Below are 17446 nucleotides of genomic sequence, written 5' to 3'. Positions count from 1 at the left end.
GTTTCTCTGAGAAGCTGCTGCAGAGTCGTTCCCCAGGAGGGAGACCCCCTCTGCCTCCCCAAACACGCTCCTGTGACCCAAGGAACCCGAGGGCCGGGGCTCCTGGCAGGACGATCGATCCAAGTGGCAGCACCACCGTCCCCACCAGACGCTCAATCACTTCCAAAGCCTCAACACAACCGCACCGGGTCCAGCAGCGGATGAGGGACCCGCAGTGCGTCGTGGGTCCTCCTCCCCAGGTTGGGGGCACTTTAAACTTTGCCATTGGCAACGACCAAAGACGTCACGTACGTTCCCGCCCCCCCCCCCCCCCCCCCCCCGCCCCTCGCCCCGGCGCTGGCCAGACGCGCATCACTCAGCGGTCACAACACAACCAGGACAAAGAAGTCAACCGTACGGATGATCTCCACGCTCCATAGAGTTGGTTCAACAACGGCACTGGACGACTTCCTGTTAACTTTACCTAGTGGCGCTTGGTGCGGTCGACTTAAAAGTCTTAACGCTTTTTGGGGTGGGTTTTTTTTTTGGTGGGGACCAAAGAAAAAATTCTCTTTTGGAAAAAACCTTTTCTGACACAGCATCATTCCCTGGAACGAGCCTGGGTCACTATTGTATCTTAAAAACAAAAAGCACAGCAAGAACAGAGGTAGCACTTAATATTGCCATCCAAGGGTTTCCCCGCGAGGGCCTGAATGAGCTAGGGACGTGCGCGTGGCGACGGAGCCATCTGGGCTCCCGTTCTTTCGCACGGTGCCAAGGGAGTACTTGCGATGTGTCTGCACATCTGTATATGCTTTTTTAAAACCGGATTCTTCCTGAAACCACAGGACTTGGGGATCAGGGTTTTGTATCTACTGGCCGACGGCTTCTGGCTCTCCAGGGCCACACAGCTGGCTTCTTCCCCCTTTCTTCTTGTGCTACGTTATTTTTTGTCTCTTCCCCTCCTCTCTGTGGCAAGAGGGGGAAAGCCCGAGCGTCCACTGTTTAGGAGAAATCAAGATACAAGGGGCTGACCAAAACCCCCGGTGAAACGCACGGAGGGATCACGTGATGGTGTCCGTCCAAATGCAGCAAGAGGCGGGTCAGCTCCTGCTCATCCACAAGGGGCTTCTCAAGTTTTCTGAAGCGGGTTTCCCTGATGGCGGAGAGGATGCAGCTGGGTTCCTTGGGTTTGCCCGGGGCTCACACGAGAAGGAAGACTCGCCCAACTTAGCGTCCCGGTAATCGGCGAGGGTGGACGCGTCCGCCTCACCGGACAGGTCCTCCGTCGAGAAGTTGAGACTTCCGAGCTTGGCCAGAGAGTGTGAGCGTTTCAGCGGGGACGAGACGGTGAGGCCCGCCAGCCGGAGACGGGTCTCGATCTCCTGCGTCCGCTGCTTCACGAGCCCGGGCTTGCCTCGGACGCTGTGGATGCTGTCGCTGCTGGAGCTCCGGGTCAGGTTGGAGCTCATGGAGGAGGAGGTGGGGGTGTAGCAGATCGTCTTCAGGAAGTCTTTTGAGAAATGACTGGTGTGATCCAGGCGGCAGAGGAAGGGGGTGGGACTCTTGAGTGGGGCTCCTTCGAGTGGAGCGGGGAGGGCCTCTGACTTCTCGTCACTCCCAGAGAGGCGAGGCAGCGGCAGGGGCCCCGGCGGAGCGGGGTTCTCCTCGGGGATGCTGGCCTCCAGCCTGCTGGTCGTGCCGTCCCTGGAGGGAGAAGCCGGGTCTGCGGGCGTGCCCTTTAACCTCTCCAGTTCTTTGGTGTGCTTCCGGACCAAGCCCGCCTTCTGCAGCTGAATGATGGATTCCTGGTGCTGCATCAAGTAGCTGTTGGTGGTTGGTTTCTCAGCTTCTTTGCTGAACAGAAGCCGCAGGTCCTTGGCTGGCTTCGGATCTTTCTTGGGTGGGGATTCATCCTTCGCCACTTCCATGCTTGGAGGGTTCTTATCACAGTGAGAGTTCTTCAAAAGGAGGGACTTTGGCAGGGCTCTTTGGGTTTCTCTGGAAGGTTCCGAAAGGCTAGCTGGTGGCTCTGGGGCAGCTTCGGCCCCAGAGCCACCACCGTCTGACCTCCTCGAGCCTGCTGGTGGTAGGAAAGGGGGACTTTCGCTTGGGCCAGAGGCCAGTCTCTCTAAAGCTCGGGCCCTGCTGGACGTGTGGGCCACAGGGGAAGATGTGAGGTGGGGCAGGAAGGCCGGCTGGGTGCAGATGGCGGGGGCACCGGGGTTCTCGCCCCGCTCCCTGGAGGCCTCAGGAGCCCCGCTGGCTGTAGGGTACACACAGTCGGCACAGGATTTGTAGGAAGGCTTCACCTTGTTAAGGATCCCGAATATAGCATCGTGCTGAAAGGAGACGAGAATGTGGTGAGTATACGGTAACGGGCCAGCGGCCACAGAACACGAGGAAGGCGTGGGTTGGGGCTGGGGCAGGCACTGGAGAGGGAGCCCCCACTTCAGTCAGTGCAGGAACCGAGGCCTCTCAGAACCCCCTGGGCCATGAACAGTGGCGGTTAGGGATGCCGAACCAAACTTTCCAGAGGCTATGTGCCCACGATCGCGGGGAAATCTCCGGCCACACAGCCAGCAGGGTGGTCAGGAGCAAGGCCTGCTCAACCCCACCTCCGCCATCTCACGTGGATGCCTCCCCCGTCCTTTCCCTCTCGGAACAAATCTGTGCTTGGGGAGTATGTGGCCTGCAAACGGGGCTCTGCCCTTCTAGCATGAATACAGCACGGCTCCAAAGAACCACCATGTAGCTGTGGACCGTGGTCTTCACAGTGAGGTGGCAAAGGGCAAAAATGGCTTTGGAAAGACCCTCTTAATCTTACCCACCCAAATACGGGTGCCCATAGTCTCGGATGAGGGAGCCAGGCTGAGGTGATTCTTTTGTTTGTTTGTTTATTTGGGGGGAGGGGCAGAGAGCGAGGGAGACAGAGGACCGGAAGCGGGCTCTGCACTGCGAGCACAGAGTCTGACACAGGGCTCGAACTCACGAACCACGAGATCAGGACCTGAGCCGAGGTCAGACGCTTAAGGGACTGAGCCACCCAGGCGCCCCTAAGGTGGGTTTTATGTACCAAGGGAGCACACGTTTGTGATGTTTTCCGAGGAAAACCACCTGCCTCTAGGTCAGTGTGACCTGTGCCTCCACAGTGTGCCCTTCTGATGGGCGGGGCACCTGCTCACCTCCCTCATGTGCCCATAGGGCTGCTCCTATGGGCTGCGGTGGGGGAGGCCGACCCTCACCCCGACAGTGGTTTAGCTGTGAGATTCCCAAGCTGGTCTGAAACAAAGGCTTTTTGGCGAAGGGCTGATATTTGTACGTTTCTCCCTGTGGCCTGCCACTGGCCCTGACCGTCAAGGGTTAATCCCATCCGGTGTCACAGACGTAGGTCCCCCAAGCTAAGAAGTCACGGGGTAGTCCAGTCCTGGAGGAATCCTAAGGAAACCCAGCCATGATTCCTCGAGGCTGCAGGGGAGCATATGGAGAGCGTGCGGTGGGGGAGGCAGGGGGGCCTGGTCTCCCGCAGAATCCTAGCCTACTCAGGACTCCTGGGGCCGGCTTCCAGGTCAACCAGTGAGACCAGATCACTCCCGACCTACAGCCTGAACTCGCAACCCGGAACTCTGACCAAAGTTTTCTTCTAAAACCTTCAGGACCTAACGTTCTAACACGTGGTGAAATGATCCCATGGTGGGAGATTTAAGACCACCTTTCGGAGCCCGAGGAGCAACCGGCTGGGAGAGAAGTCACTCGTTCAACTCCTACTTAGGGAGCACCTGTCACACATCATGAGCTGTATCAGGCGCAGGGGCTGCAAACAAGACATGGTCCCTGCCCTCAGAGGGTCTACTGTCTTCTAGTGAAAACGGACCAGGACGCTGAGTGAAGGCATAGTCTTACAGATGAACCCTCACCAACCTGGAGCCATAGCTCACAAACAAGAGTTGAACAAATGAATGAATGCTTGTGTCTTGGTCCTATTCCCTTGATCACGTCACCCGTTCGATCAAATTCTGGCCAGGGAAGGCAGGCTGTGTCCTTCACGTACCTTCTTACCCAAGCTGCTCGTCTCCTCCATTCTGCGACTCACCCCATGCCCTCTGAGACTGATGGAGGCACTACTGTCCTGGGCAGAGGTCTTACGTCCTCTCTCTTTATGGGTTTTTGCTCTTTGAGGGAAGGGGGAGTGGCGGGAGAAATTCCTGAGTCAGGAACATGGCGTCTGGAATGTTTTATCGTTTGGAGGTCGGTGGTGGGTCGGCCCCACTTCATTCGTATTAAAAGGTGGCCAAGGCAAACCCTCTGTACGGGGGATGCTGGCACCTGCCGGCTTCCCGAGTGCTCTCGCCGTGGCGAGCCAGCGCAGAGTGAGGGGGGACGCCGAGAGTGGGCGGCACGGGACACCCCCCACCAACCCATCCTCCGCCCCTGGGCCGCTCGGAGGAGGGAAAAGCCTGGTGGAATTAATGATTTTCTGAGCGAGCGCCAGCTTGCCAAGACCTTGCTGCAGAAACCCACCACACAGGAGAGCCACAGGGGACTGCTGGAGTCGAGCATCCGAACAGTGGTCGGAAGACCAGACCCTTGATGATATGGAACCGTACCCACCGGTTTCTTAGAGGTGATATTGTGGTCGTGTCTCCACTGAAGCGACACATCTGGGATTTGTTTCAAGACAATTCAGAGTGTGGGGAAGTGAGGGAGGGTATGAAATAAGAATGGTCTTGTGTTGATCAACGTGAAGCTGGGTGCTAAGTCTTGCTTTCCATTTTATGTAAGGAAGAAATCGAGGGGCGTCTGGGTGGCTTAGTCAGTTGAGCGTCTGACTCCCGATCTCAGCTCAGATCATGACCTCACAGTTTGTGAGCTGGAGCCCCGTGCTGGGCCCCACGATGACAGCACAGAGCCTGCTTGAGATCCTCTCTCTACTCTTCCCTGACTTGCTCTCTGCACCTCTCTCAAAATAAATAAAAAAGAAAGGAAAGAAGGAAGTCGAGCCGGAGGCGCAGCCCGAGCCGAGCTGTGACGGAGCGCCCCGCAGACCCCTGACCTGGGCACGCCTGCCCCTCCCCTCCGATAGCGCCCGCTGGCAGGAGGGCAGGACGGGCCAGCCCAGCGCCCACCTCGAAGTCCTCCGGACAGCTCCTCTTGCTGTTGTTGTTGTTCAGGTTTTCCCGGTTGAGCAGGCTTTGGTCCAGCTGGGGCGGGGGCCGCCCCCACCGCCCTGCTCCTGGGGCCTCCTCCCCTTCCATCTCCTCCACCTGGGGCGACCAGCCACTCCGGGCCTTGGGGCTCCCGAACTCCAGCTTCTTCTTCACCTCCTTCTCGCAGGGTCCGGAAGCTTCCTGGGGATGTGCGGCCGGCCTGTGTGCCTCAGTCGCCTCGGCTGCTTCCTCCAGGAGGGCGTCCCTCTCCAGGTCCTCCAGGTGGACCACGCTGCGGGTCTCGCCGCTGGGGGGATGCAGGAGGGGGTCTGAGAGTCGCCGGAAGCAGCAGGGGAGGGCGGCTCCTCCTGGGGCCCTGCTGTCTGGGAACCCAGGCTGGGCAGCGTCGTCCAGGCAGGGCAGCTGGGCCTCTGGGGTGCCGTCCAGGGTCTCCGGCAAGAAGTCCCCAGACCCTGAGGGGTCCTCCGTGGGCGGCTGGAGGCAGGTGTCGCCCTGCTGGCGCCAAAGCTTGTTGTGTCGTTGTTTGCTGCGGGGGAGGAAGGGCAGAGGAAAGTCAGGGGGGGCCAGTGCCCGGAGGGTCCCCGGAAGAGGGGTTGCGGGGGGAGCCGGTGAGGGACAGCCCGAGGCCGACAGAGGTATCACTAGGACCCTCGGCCACTGGGGCACACGTCAGGAGCCTTAACTGGCGTTGTCACACGGGGACTCTGCGGCGGGTAACTTGAAAGCAGTGTAGACCCCGAGGGTCAACACGGTCTTGGGGTCCCGTGTGATTCTGTGAACTCAGCCACTCCACTGCGTGTTTCATCTCCGTCTCGCCATCTGTCAACGAGGATGGGAATCCTCTCCTCCCCACACCCTAGGGAGGCAGTGAGGACGGCAACAGACAGCACATACAGATCTCACGCTGACCTGACTGTGTAAACACGGAATGTGCGCTAACTTGGGGCCATCTGAAAAAACTGGAAACGTGCATTTAGGTCAGAAAGATTACATGTGGGCCCCTGGGCGGCTCAGTCGGTTAAGCGTCTGACTCTTGGTTTCGGCTCAGGTCTCGATCTCGCGGTTTAAGAGTTCAAGCTCCGCACTGGGCTCTCGGCTGACAGTGTGGAGCCTGCTTCAGATCCTCTGGACCCCGCCCTCCGCCCCTTCCCCACTCGCGTGTGCGCGTTGTCTCTCTCAAAAATAAACATTTAAAACTAGGTCTTATAAAACTGTAGTAGTATTGTTATAACACATTTTTTTTTAAATGTTTACTTTGAGAGAGAGAGAGAGAGAGAGAGAGAGAGAGAATGTGTGAGTGCAGGGGAGGGGCAGAGGCACTGGAGGGAGAGAGAAATCCCAAGCAGAGCCCGACGTGGGACTCGAGCTCACAACCCATGAGATCATGACGTGAGCCGAAATCAAGAGCTGGACACTTAACTGACGGAGCCACCCAGGTGCCCCCGTTATAACACATTTTTAATGTAAGGATGAAAAACAAAAAAAGAAGACAAAAGTTTAATGTGAAATAAGGTAAGTCAGTCACCTCCACGCACCTTAGGGCCACAGTAGCCAACAGCATGCGGGTATGCGGGTTACAGCGAGAGAAGCAAACATAAGAGGACAGCGTGAACTAAGGCCCTGCTGTCCGGCTGTGCACGGGAGCACCACGGCCATCCGTGACGGCTCTGTGTGCGCATTCAGGCAAGGCCGAGAGGGCCCCCAGATGGGGCTGCGAGTCACGGTCGGTGCCTTGTGGCTGTGAACTCAGCCTGAAGACCCCTGGTGAGGCTGCAAACTCCTGATGGTGCAGCAAGCGACTGAAGGGCCAAGGGAGAGAGCAGGACCACCCACCTCTTTCCCTCCCTCGCCTCCTCCCCCTCCTCCCCCCAAACCCCTCTTGTCGTCCCTGGGCCCTGCCCGGGGATCTGTCCAGCTGCTCCCTGGTTGGCAGCAAAGGGACTCCAGAGACGTCTAGGGCTGTTCTCAGACCCCGTTCAACCCTGCCGGAGCACTCCTGCTTTCTCACACGTGGCCAAGAAGCCAGTGGACTCAGCTTGTGGCCTCCTCACAATACCAGTCAGAAATAATCCAGGGAGGCTCCAAACCACCAGAACAGAAGGGAGTCCCAGAGTCCAGCGGGGATCCGCCTTCATGGGGCCTCCCCACACAGGAGCCTTGGGAGCCCACGGACCTGGGGAGTGCTCCCTCCCCTCTGCGCGCACCCGCGCGCGTGGGACAAGCTAACCTCACACACCTGTTCCTCCTCCCTCCCCCCCTCCCCCCCAACATGGGGGGTAACCTGTACTCTGCAGACCTTTTCTGGACGGGGGTTAGAGATTTCAAATGTCACCGTGGGCCAGCTATGGCCAAGCACCTGCGAGGGCGAACTTGTGCACTGTTCACACAAATCTCAGAACAACCCTATCAGGGAGGCTTTAATCCCAAACTCAGAAGAGGACACCGAGGCTCGGCTCGAGGCTTGGGGAGATGGGAGAGCTCGCCCTGAGGGGCCCAGCTGGTCAGCACCGGGAGTATCTGTTCTGCAGCCCTGGGAACCGCCCCGTGGCGAAGCCTGGCACACGGCTCGGCGCGAAGCAGATGCTCAGGAAACGGGGACGTCCACGTGCCTGTGCTGCACATGATGTCATGCCTTGGATTAGAAGCTGTGCACCGTTCCCTCCGGCAGCAAAACAGCTTTCTGTGTGTGCCAACAAAATCAAACAGATCCCTCCTGGAAACCACTAATCAAACCCCAAACAATGGTTGTTTTCTCAGACCGGCACCGCACCGCCCCCCCCTCCCCCCAGAAGCAGGGTTTTAGCTGAGGAGCCCGCTCGGTCCCCTCGATCCTTCTCAGCAGGCGGTCACCCACCTCGCGTCCAAGATGCCTTCATACTCAGACAGCTGCCTCATAAAGCCCGCGTTGGGGCGTGTAATGCTGCGCTTTTGCTTCACGTAGTTGTACGCTTTTTCCAGAGGCCAGCCAAACTCCTTCATCGCGTAGGCTATGACCGTGGAAGCGGATCGGCTGACACCCATCTTGCAATGCACCAGGCACTTGGAATGGTTCCTCCTGCAGGGGTGGCGCGGCGGGGGTGGGGGTGGGGGTGGGTGGAGGAGAGAGTCCAGAAATTTCAACAATTTCCTTCTCTCAGGTGTTCCCCAGTGGAGTTTTATAAACCCTGAAGTTATCTCCGTGCCCAGACCCCCCCCTTATGTCCTGATATTTGTGCAGCAGATGGCCACACACCCTCTAAAGGAAATAGCTTCGCTGCAAAATCAATTAGCACACAATGGGAAATCGAGATAAATCTGTCCCTGTCTTGCCAAGCTGTGCAGGGAGAGCTCCCAAACCGGGCCGCCTTCAGGGACAAAGTGGGATCGCTGGGATGGGCCAGGAGATCAGAGGCTCTTTTGCAGGAAGCCAAGGGGCAGCTGAAGGGACATCTGCAAAAGCCACACAGCTGTGACAGCAGATGGAGACAGGGAGCGGGTGACTGCAGACAAACGGGGTCAGCGCACTGAAGGCTGCAAGGCCCTCAGGAGAGCAAGATGTGCATCAGACGGGAGGGTCCAGGAGCCAGAGCGAGGGCAGCAGCACCCTGGACTCAGACGGGGGGGGAAGAACCCAGGCGGACTGGTGGTTTGCAGGGAGGCCGTACTGGCCCGGTCGGGGCTGATTTCATGGATACGGCAAAGCCGAGGATGGGGTCTCTCGACACCTCACCTCCTCGAGAATGGAAAGGGCTGGCAGGGTGGCACCTGGAAGCTTTATTTGCACAGCACGTAGACCCACCAGCCTGCCTGTTTACACTGGAAGCAGCTGGCCGGTCCGGTGGGTCCAGGCTCGCTTCCTAGACCCCGGGCTTCAAATTCATCCCCGTTATGTGCATTTTGTTTTGTTGTTGTTGTTGTTTTTTTTTTTTGTTTGTTTCACTGCTGGTCTGAAATTTAACCCCCACCAAAAAATGCAAACAAACTGAGATTTGGTAAGGACGTGTTGCATAGCTTTGCCCCTGATGGGGTGCAAAGCAGAAGATGGGGTTTCTCTCGATAGCATCACAGAGGGTTTTCTCTCAGTGAGGCAGAGTTGTTCCATAAGAGAATAAGGGGAGGACTAAAGATGGGGGACACCAGTGACAGGCACGGGGCAATGGGGACCCCTGATGGTCTGCTCCTTTCCATGAATAGGAAAGTTGCATGAACACAGGTGCACAAGCTGGGCCATACCTTGGGGCACCTGCCTGAGCAGCTTTCTTGGCAGACGCAGCCCCAAAAGTGCCCAGAGTCCACATATGACCTGGCCCACCCCCCTCCCTCCTTTGGCTGAGCGACTCCCCAAAGGCAGAGCTCCCAAGAATGTCCACTTGGTGTCAGATCCTTTTCTGATACCACTTTTGACACCAACGACAAAAGTGGGGTCCCATGTCACGGTCAAGGATGGGGGAAACGAAGGCTCCCTGGGGTCCCCACCTTGAGATCAGTGACCGTGTCCCTTTGGTGCTACGGGTCCTGTGGTTTAAAACCAGAGGTCCACCAGACATCAGAGGCTCCACAAACCGGGAGACGGCGGTGTCTGGGATTGCCATTAATTTGTGCCCACCCAGCGTCTGCCAGTTTCCCCCTCAGACCAGCTTCTTTCGCTTCTCCACCCACTTACTTCGCTTTGTTTATAAAATGGTACGCCTCGTTCCAGTGGGCAAGAAGGTCTGTTGTTTCCTCGTCGTAGACTCGGATGTTATGATATGCAAATAAGCCAGGGAAAAAATTATCTATTTCTCTAGTGACATTTAAAATGTAGTCAACACTGTAATGAGAAAAAAATAAACGACAAATTTGGAGAATCAGAATGAGGAACTACAAAGAACAAAGTAGCAGAAAAACTGAGCAAAGAAAAAATTAAATACATGCGCATAAAGGATATGTGTTTACGGTGGGGTTTTTGTTTTTCCTTAATAGTCATTAACACACATTGGTGTGCTTTCTAAATGCCCTCTGTGTGATGAGAACATATTATATTTAAAATAAAAAAAAACATATTCCTTTATAAAAAACTCAGGAAAAAGAAAGTTCAAAGCATTGCTAAGCAATATGAATTCTGGAAAGCAGACATGTGTATTACTTAAATACATTTTCAAACGCTCTTGAAGTTTCAAAATTCATTAACTGTTATGAATATACTGAGGCTTTAAAAAAAACAAAGTCTCCACTTTTAAAGAGCTAAAAAAAAACCCAGACTCTATCCATCCATTATTCATGTACCTAAGAACTGCCTTAAATCCTTCTTGAAACAAGGCAGACTAGAAATCAAAAAATTGTTGAGAAGGTCCTCAAATGCTGGTTCTGTAGTTCTTTAAATGTGATACTTCTATTCCCGGAAGACCAAAATAATTTCAGGAGTTAGAAAATACCTCCAATAGGTTTGTAAGAGAATACTTATAAATGCTGTAAGAAAATACCTTTAAAAATAATTCATGTGTTCCCAGCAAGAGAAGGCATAGATAGTATTGCTGTACATTTGAAGAATATTTTTTTGTCGCAAGAACACATCTTAACCAGTAGTTCTAAAGATATATTTTAAGATTTGTTTAGTCTTGATTTTTAAATGCAGTAATTCAAGAATGCCATCATGTCAGACCCACAGAATGGTGATTTTGTGGCTGTGTTGTTTAAAAAAAAATGTCCAGACATCTGTTCTTGAAGATCTAGATTTAAACATTTTTTTTTTTTTTTAAATTCCTGCCGTTGGGCATTTCTCAGACTGAGACAGGCGTATGTTTCTGGCCAACACTGAGCATTTTAGCCACAAGATTCCCACCAGGACCCAGAGTGGAACGTCCGGTAGAAGCAGGAGTGGTCCTGGGATCAGGGTTGCTGCGCGGTCCCCACCAGGACCGCCAGCAGGCGTGCGGGCAGTGGTGCACGTGAGGGGGCTCGTGGCCTTGTCAGCACCCACGCCATCCTATGCCACTGGAGTGTGACTGCGGACCGCTCTTGCTGACACACACAATCACACGGAACCCCGTTGAAGTCTAAAACCCGTGAATTATTCAGGAGGTGGCATTCAGAAGCACATCCGTTTAGCCGTGCAAAGCTGCCCAGCCATGGCAGGTGGCTCGGAGACGGGTGCCTGCAGTTATAAGGGCTCGACCTTGAGGGTTTCTAGGCTGCCTGGAAGGACAAGGGAAGACGAGGGGAGCAGACTCACCCTGAGCCCTGCAGCTCCTCCAGATTGGACGCATTCCATTCAGAGCCCTGGGGGACAGATCACACAAACCCCCGTGAGTGTCACATGTCAGCCTCAGAGCTGCTTATGGGATGCACGGCGTGGGCTAGCCCTGACGGGGATGGTCCTTGCGCGGGCCCTTGGCCTTCGACAACGGATAGAACCGAAACAGGCCGGTATTGAAGCAGCTTCCCGAGGCAGTCACAGCGTCATCAGCCTGAGTGTGACGCCCTCTGGCCTTCGGGAAAGAGCAAGTTCAGAAACACCTGCACCCCCTCTTGCCACTTCCTTTCCTAAGTCCCCAGCAGGGTCCTGTCACCAGAGGCAGTGACCTCCGACCTCCCACTCAGGAGAGGGCACTTGCACACACTGCTAATTGAAAGCAAGAGTCGTTTGGGGTGCCTGGGTGGCTCAGCTGGTTAAGTGCCCGACTTCAGCTCAGGTCATGATCTCACGGGTTGTGAGTTCGAGCCCCGCATCGGGCTCTGGGCTGCCAATGCTGAGCCCGCTTCGGATTCTGTGTCTCCCTCTCTCTCTGCCCTTCCCCTGCTCGTTCTCGTTCTTGCTCTCTCTCAAAAATAAAGAAACGTTAAAAAAATAATAACGACAACAAAAAAAAAGAAAGCAGGAGTAGGTCTACCTTTCCTGGGAAGTATTTTTAAAAGGTCCCATAGTTCCACATATAAAAAGCTGTCCTGCAGAAACACCCAGAATGTGCACAGAGATTTACGTACAAGGATAGTTATGGTTATTTATAATGACAAACACTGGAAAACAACTCAGAGGTCTGACAAGAAGAAATCAGTAAAATAAACGAAGATGAACCCATATGATAGGGCACTTGAAAAAAATCAGAGTTTATGGTGGTTAGTCAGTGACACAGGGAAACGCCACAGAACGACAACAATTTAAAACAAGAAACAGGATACGGAACTATACAAATAGTATGATTCTTTCCTTTTCTCTCTTTTAAGAAGTTCTATAGACATAAAAAGAAAAAAAAAACACCACAAATGGGAAAATAAATATACCGGAACATTCATAGCGACTACATCCAGGTTTGTAAAATTGGGAATGCTTTTCATTTTCTTCTTTAGAGTTTCTCTTATTTCCTTACCTTCCATAACATGTTTTGATTTAATACCTTGTAGAGCAGACTAAAACACAAACCCTCCATTTCTGAGAGTATGAGGAACATAGAAAGGGAAGAAAAGCAAAAGAAGAAACTATCGCTTCGCTCTTAGGAAATGCAAACAACATGGAGTCAAAATAGCAAAAGACACTCCCCCCTCCCAAGTCTCCCTAGAAGCTTCTTTTCCCAGGAAGGCAGGCCCCTCAGAACGCAGGGGCTGCAGGGGGACCAGTGAAGCTGGCATCATGTGGGTGCTAGCTGGATTTCTGTGCTGCAGGGAGAGGCTCAAATATAAAAATTCCTTTAGTATCTCTCATGGAAAAAGTGACATAAAGCATCAAACCGCACCGAAAAAATAAAGAGAGCTCCACTAAATGTGTGAGCACCCTCTTGTTGTGATCACCACCTAGTGGAGGGACAGCCTGCCTTCTGTTGTTTTCCACCAGGAAGAACTACCAGCTTCCCAGGGAGAAGATTAGAGCCCAGAGCTGCCTGACAGCTTTCAAGATACAGGCTTCAAATCCACATATTCACATACGTTTCAATACGAACGTTAAACATATACATATGTAGCGACTGATATAAACGAATTCACTAAATACATCCGTATTTAACATATTAAGTATATATCACGACACATGCGTCTGGGGAACTATTAAGAACTTCTTGTGGGCAGAAAGCAAAGTTGGTCATGTCTTCAGCAGCCAATGAACTACCTCCGCTTTCCCAGGAAGTGACTTCTGCTCTGACAACGGGTGCCATTTCTTACTGCCTACAGAAACCGCACTCGGTGCTTTATATGCGTCTTTTACTTCATCCTCATAATGATCCCGCCTGGTACAGAATGAAGGGGAGAAGCCAGAGAGACTCAGTCCCGGTCACACAGCCACTCAGGCTGGGGAGTGGGAACTTGGCCCTGGTGGGTCTGATTTTCATCACACTGCATTGCTTCTCTAATTTTAGCAACATGCCTTCCTCTATAGTCTCTCTGAGAGGCTCTGGGAACTCGCCAGTTGCCTTCTATGGAGATTTATGGCATTAAGAAGATCTGAGCAAGAGACGGAGGTAGGGAGATTCCACCCCGCCCGCGCCCATTCCTTCGGTGGGCCTGGGAGCAGTGCACGGAGCAGGCTTCCGGACAGAGAGGGGAAGCTGGGTTTTGGGTGTTTCCCTACTGTTTCTCACGTCTCAGGATGCCGAGGCATAATCCTGGGGTTTGGCGAGCATGCTCCCTCTAGTAACTGGGGGTTCTGAGCCCGCACACCGTTTGGAGGGAACTGGGTGGGGCCTCTGTGTTAGTGACTGAAGACCAAGGATGGAGAGAGTCTGAAAACTGCTGTCAGTGGACTATGCCAGAGAGCCTTCAAACAACTCCCCATGGCTCAGCTGGGAACCACCCCTCGGACATCTGGCTCGAGTGCAAACTCGTGGAGGCCAGAGTGACGGGGTCTGAGACAGGAGTTTCCAGAAGAGTCAGGACCGAGGTGCCAGTAACTCAAGTTTGCTCCCCTTCTCTGACCTTGCTGCAAACTCCAAACAATCAAGGGCCTGTTGATTTATGTTCCCCCAACCAGACCCTGCCGGGTGCTGTGCCTCTTACAAGATAAAGATGGTCGAAGATGAGGGAGGGTTTGTCCATCTGTCCCAAGATAAGGAGCATCTCGTTGTCTATGAATTCCTTGAATTCTTTCAAGTTACAGTTCATCTGCGTCTCTAATTCATTACGGATCTGTGGAGTGGAAAAGAGTAGGAAAGTGTGTTGTTAGAAAACAAAATAAAACAAAACCACAGTTGTCCACCTCCAAAGCAGTAAAGTCACAACTTACACTGTGCTTGTTTTCAGAAATGATCTTTGGTTGTTGGCGAGTTGTTTTGTTTTGATCCCAGAGTAAGCACACACACACACACAGACACACACACACACACGGGCAGGTGGTGGGAACGCAGGCTACTCAGCCTCAAAGTCAGTCTGACTGGGAAGAGTTGATTATTTTATACGAAGAAGCAGATTCCCCTGGGATCTCTTCTTTTTGAGTTTAAGGCACATTTTTACAATTAAGTATCAACTATATCACAGTCAACCCATAAAGTCAGTTTCATCTTGCTCCGGAAGGCATCACGATGTGACTTTTTGTGTGTCTTAACTAATAAAACGATGATGCGTGCCTTTTAAAAATGGCCACTTCAGGGGCGCCTGGGTGGCGCAGTCGGTTAAGCGTCCGACTTCAGCCAGGTCACGATCTCGCGGTCCGTGAGTTCGAGCCCCGCGTCGGGCTCTGGGCTGACGGCTCGGAGCCTGGAGCCTGTTTCCGATTCTGTGTCTCCCTCTCTCTCTGCCCCTCCCCCGTTCATGCTCTGTCTCTCTCTGTCCCAAAAATAAATAAAAAACGTTGAAAAAAAAAAATGGCCACTTCAACCCTTTCCATCTGCCTGGTTTAAGCAATCATTATTATTTTTTTAATGTTTATTTTTGAGGGAGAGAGCGAGGGAGGGGCAAAGAGAGGAACAGAAGATCCGAAGCAGGCTCTGCACTGTCAGCGCAGAGCCTGATGTGGGGCTCGAACTCATGAACTGGGAGATCATGACCTGAGCTGAAGCCAGACGCTTAACTGACTGAGCCACCCAGGTGCCCCTAACCTACTATTATAATTCATCGCATTCCTTTAACAAAAAGCAACCCAAGAAAAAGAAAAAAGTGATCCAAGAAAACATTCAAAGGCAGATGGGAGGCAGTCCAGTGTTCGTAACTCGCTGGTAACTGGTAATCCTGAGATAAGAAACAAGAGTCTGCTGTATCTCAATAAAACACAAGGCAGAGGAGAAGGCCTTAAGAGGGAAATGTTTTCTCAGTGCAACTTATGGGTCTCATGGAATTACCATCAAAGGTCTTATAGGTTCAGAGAGGCCAGGAAATTGGTATGTATGCAGCGTGGCTGGACTCAAACTAGAATGGGACTTGAAGGCCTGCGCTCTTTCCGCTAAGCTCTGTGGGAAAAGCCTCTGAGAGCCAGTGAGCAGGTGCCGGACCCGCCTCCGCTGTGGTTCGGGCAACAGGACAAACGAACACTGCGTGAGCTCTGGCCTGCAAAGGGAAGAGCTCTCTTACTTCTTTTGAGGTCACGTTTTCCAGATCCTGGCTCATCATGATGCTCCGGAGCTTGGCTTTGATGAGGCGCTCGGTCCTCTCCCCTTCAGTTGGCCTGGAAAGGAAGGACATTCGGTAACACGCACAACGAGAGGGGGCCTGAGGTCAGCGTTTACAGGAACCCCAGATGCTCCCGGGCCTAACGAGAACATGGCCTGGACTCAGAGAACTACCGTCTCGCTGTGCATGTTTTGGGGGAGGGGGGAAGGGACAGAGAAGTCCGGCTCTGGGTCTAGAACTCCCGTGGGAGTCCACAGAGTGGTGAGCAGATGGAGTGCACAAACGACGGCTGGAAAGCAGATCCTCGCTCAGGGCTGCAGAGAATCACTCTCAAGGCCAGATGCTGGAAGCCCCAGTGTAGCGTCCTGCCCCCCTCTCCCGCCACCCCACTCCCCAACAACCAGACCCTTTTGTCTCTGCTTGAATGTATCTGGGCGTGACGACAGCACTGTGTCCAGAGACAGTCCAGAGTTCCCCTTGTGTCCAGCTCCCGTGATGGCCTTCTAACGTCGAGAATCTACACGTTTCCCAGTAACTTCTACCCATCAGCCCTGGTTCTACACAGACCAGGATAATTCTTCCACAGGACGCCCCTTTATGTATTCAAAGGCAACTAACGTTCTCCCCAAACCTCTCATAATCTGAGGCCTCATGGAATGTGGCTTCCGGTCCTCTCCTCACTCAGGCTGACCTCTCTGTCCATGGCCCTCTTAATGCAGTCCCAGAGGGACATACAACTCAGGGGGAGGACAGTCCTAACCAAGACAGAAGGGCCACTTCCTTCTGGACCCAGACTTCTCATTTAGTGTATGTGGCCTCAGGCCACCTGAGCTCTGTTGGAGGCCACTTGACATAGGCCACTCGATCATGGCCTCTAAGGCAGACTGCACTTGGCCAGTGATGGTGCAGTTGTATTTTAGGATCCCAGGACAATGGATGTATAATACTCCTAGGAGCACAGGGAAAGGCTTTGGAAATTGAGTCTTGAGCCACCTGAAGAGGAAAGACCAGACCCCAGGGCACCGCCCAAGAGCCAGTGACGCACGTGGGCCGCAAGTTCCTCTGAGAAGCTGACAGGAGTTAGGGAGCTGTGCCCCAGAAATGCATTCACGCTGGAACCCGTCTCTGATTTGAATGGGTGGGGGGGAGGGTGGTCACACCATCGCGGAGCCAAAGACCACCCACGGGCAGCAGGTTAGGGACCCCCGCTCGGAACGCTGGTCCTGGGAGAGGTGGCCCTCGGTCGCCGGACTGCAGGGCAGGTGTCACCTCGTGCAGACTCCGGGTCGGCCGGCGTGGGCAAGGCAGCGCCGCACTTACTTGTCCACAAACAGGGCCGGGGAGTCGGGCCGCGTGGACTCCAGGTCCTGCATGGCGTTCCACTCGTTGATGCAGCTCTGATCGGAGCTGATGCAGCTCTCATAGTAGGTGGCCCAGATGAGAGCCACGCCGCCGGGGAAGTAGTTGTGTCTCCGTGCCACTTCGCAGGCCTTGTGAAGGACCTGCAGGGCAGACCTGGGGTGAGGAGGGGGGACAGGGTCAGGCCCCGGAGAGGCACAGGAGTGCTGGGCCTTCCCCTTGACTGGGGGCCGAGATAGGGGCCGAGCAGGGGGTGATCCCTAAAAGACTTCCTACCGGAGTCAACCCTGCCGTGTACCGGGTTCCCGGGGGGACACAAGGCAGCCCGAAACCTCCGGATTAACACGCCCAGTCTCCGTGACACAAGCTTTGAACCCAAGAGTGGATGGGACATCCTTTATCGTGCCCAGCAGGGCAACAGTACAGATGTTGTTATCGCCCGCCCAGGCTGGCTC

General features: G+C 53.9%; 1 protein-coding gene across 8 annotated transcripts in view; it reads right to left on the bottom strand.

Moving 5' to 3' along the window:
* Positions 1-315: 315 nt before the first annotated feature.
* The window catches only part of SSH1 (slingshot protein phosphatase 1), a 60136-nt gene continuing 43005 nt past the window's right edge, over positions 316-17446 (bottom strand). For 7 of the 8 annotated variants that reach the window (XM_058691048.1, XM_058691051.1, XM_058691053.1 and 4 more), the window contains 8 exons: positions 16953-17147; positions 15594-15687; positions 14088-14216; positions 11338-11384; positions 9790-9936; positions 8002-8202; positions 5106-5673; positions 316-2321 (listed from right to left, as the gene is read on the bottom strand). In XM_058691048.1, the coding sequence (XP_058547031.1) occupies positions 1083-2321; positions 5106-5673; positions 8002-8202; positions 9790-9936; positions 11338-11384; positions 14088-14216; positions 15594-15687; positions 16953-17147 (2620 nt within the window). In that variant the 3' untranslated portion in view covers positions 316-1082. The remainder of the gene's footprint in view (positions 2322-5105; positions 5674-8001; positions 8203-9789; positions 9937-11337; positions 11385-14087; positions 14217-15593; positions 15688-16952; positions 17148-17446) is intronic. The other variant, XM_058691052.1, reaches the window with a different exon arrangement.

The sequence above is a fragment of the Neofelis nebulosa genome, chromosome 11 (genome assembly GCF_028018385.1).
Source record: "Neofelis nebulosa isolate mNeoNeb1 chromosome 11, mNeoNeb1.pri, whole genome shotgun sequence".
NCBI lineage: Eukaryota > Metazoa > Chordata > Mammalia > Carnivora > Felidae > Neofelis > Neofelis nebulosa.
The sequence above is the reverse complement of the archived record's forward strand: the minus strand, read 5'-3'. Positions and strand labels throughout refer to the sequence as shown.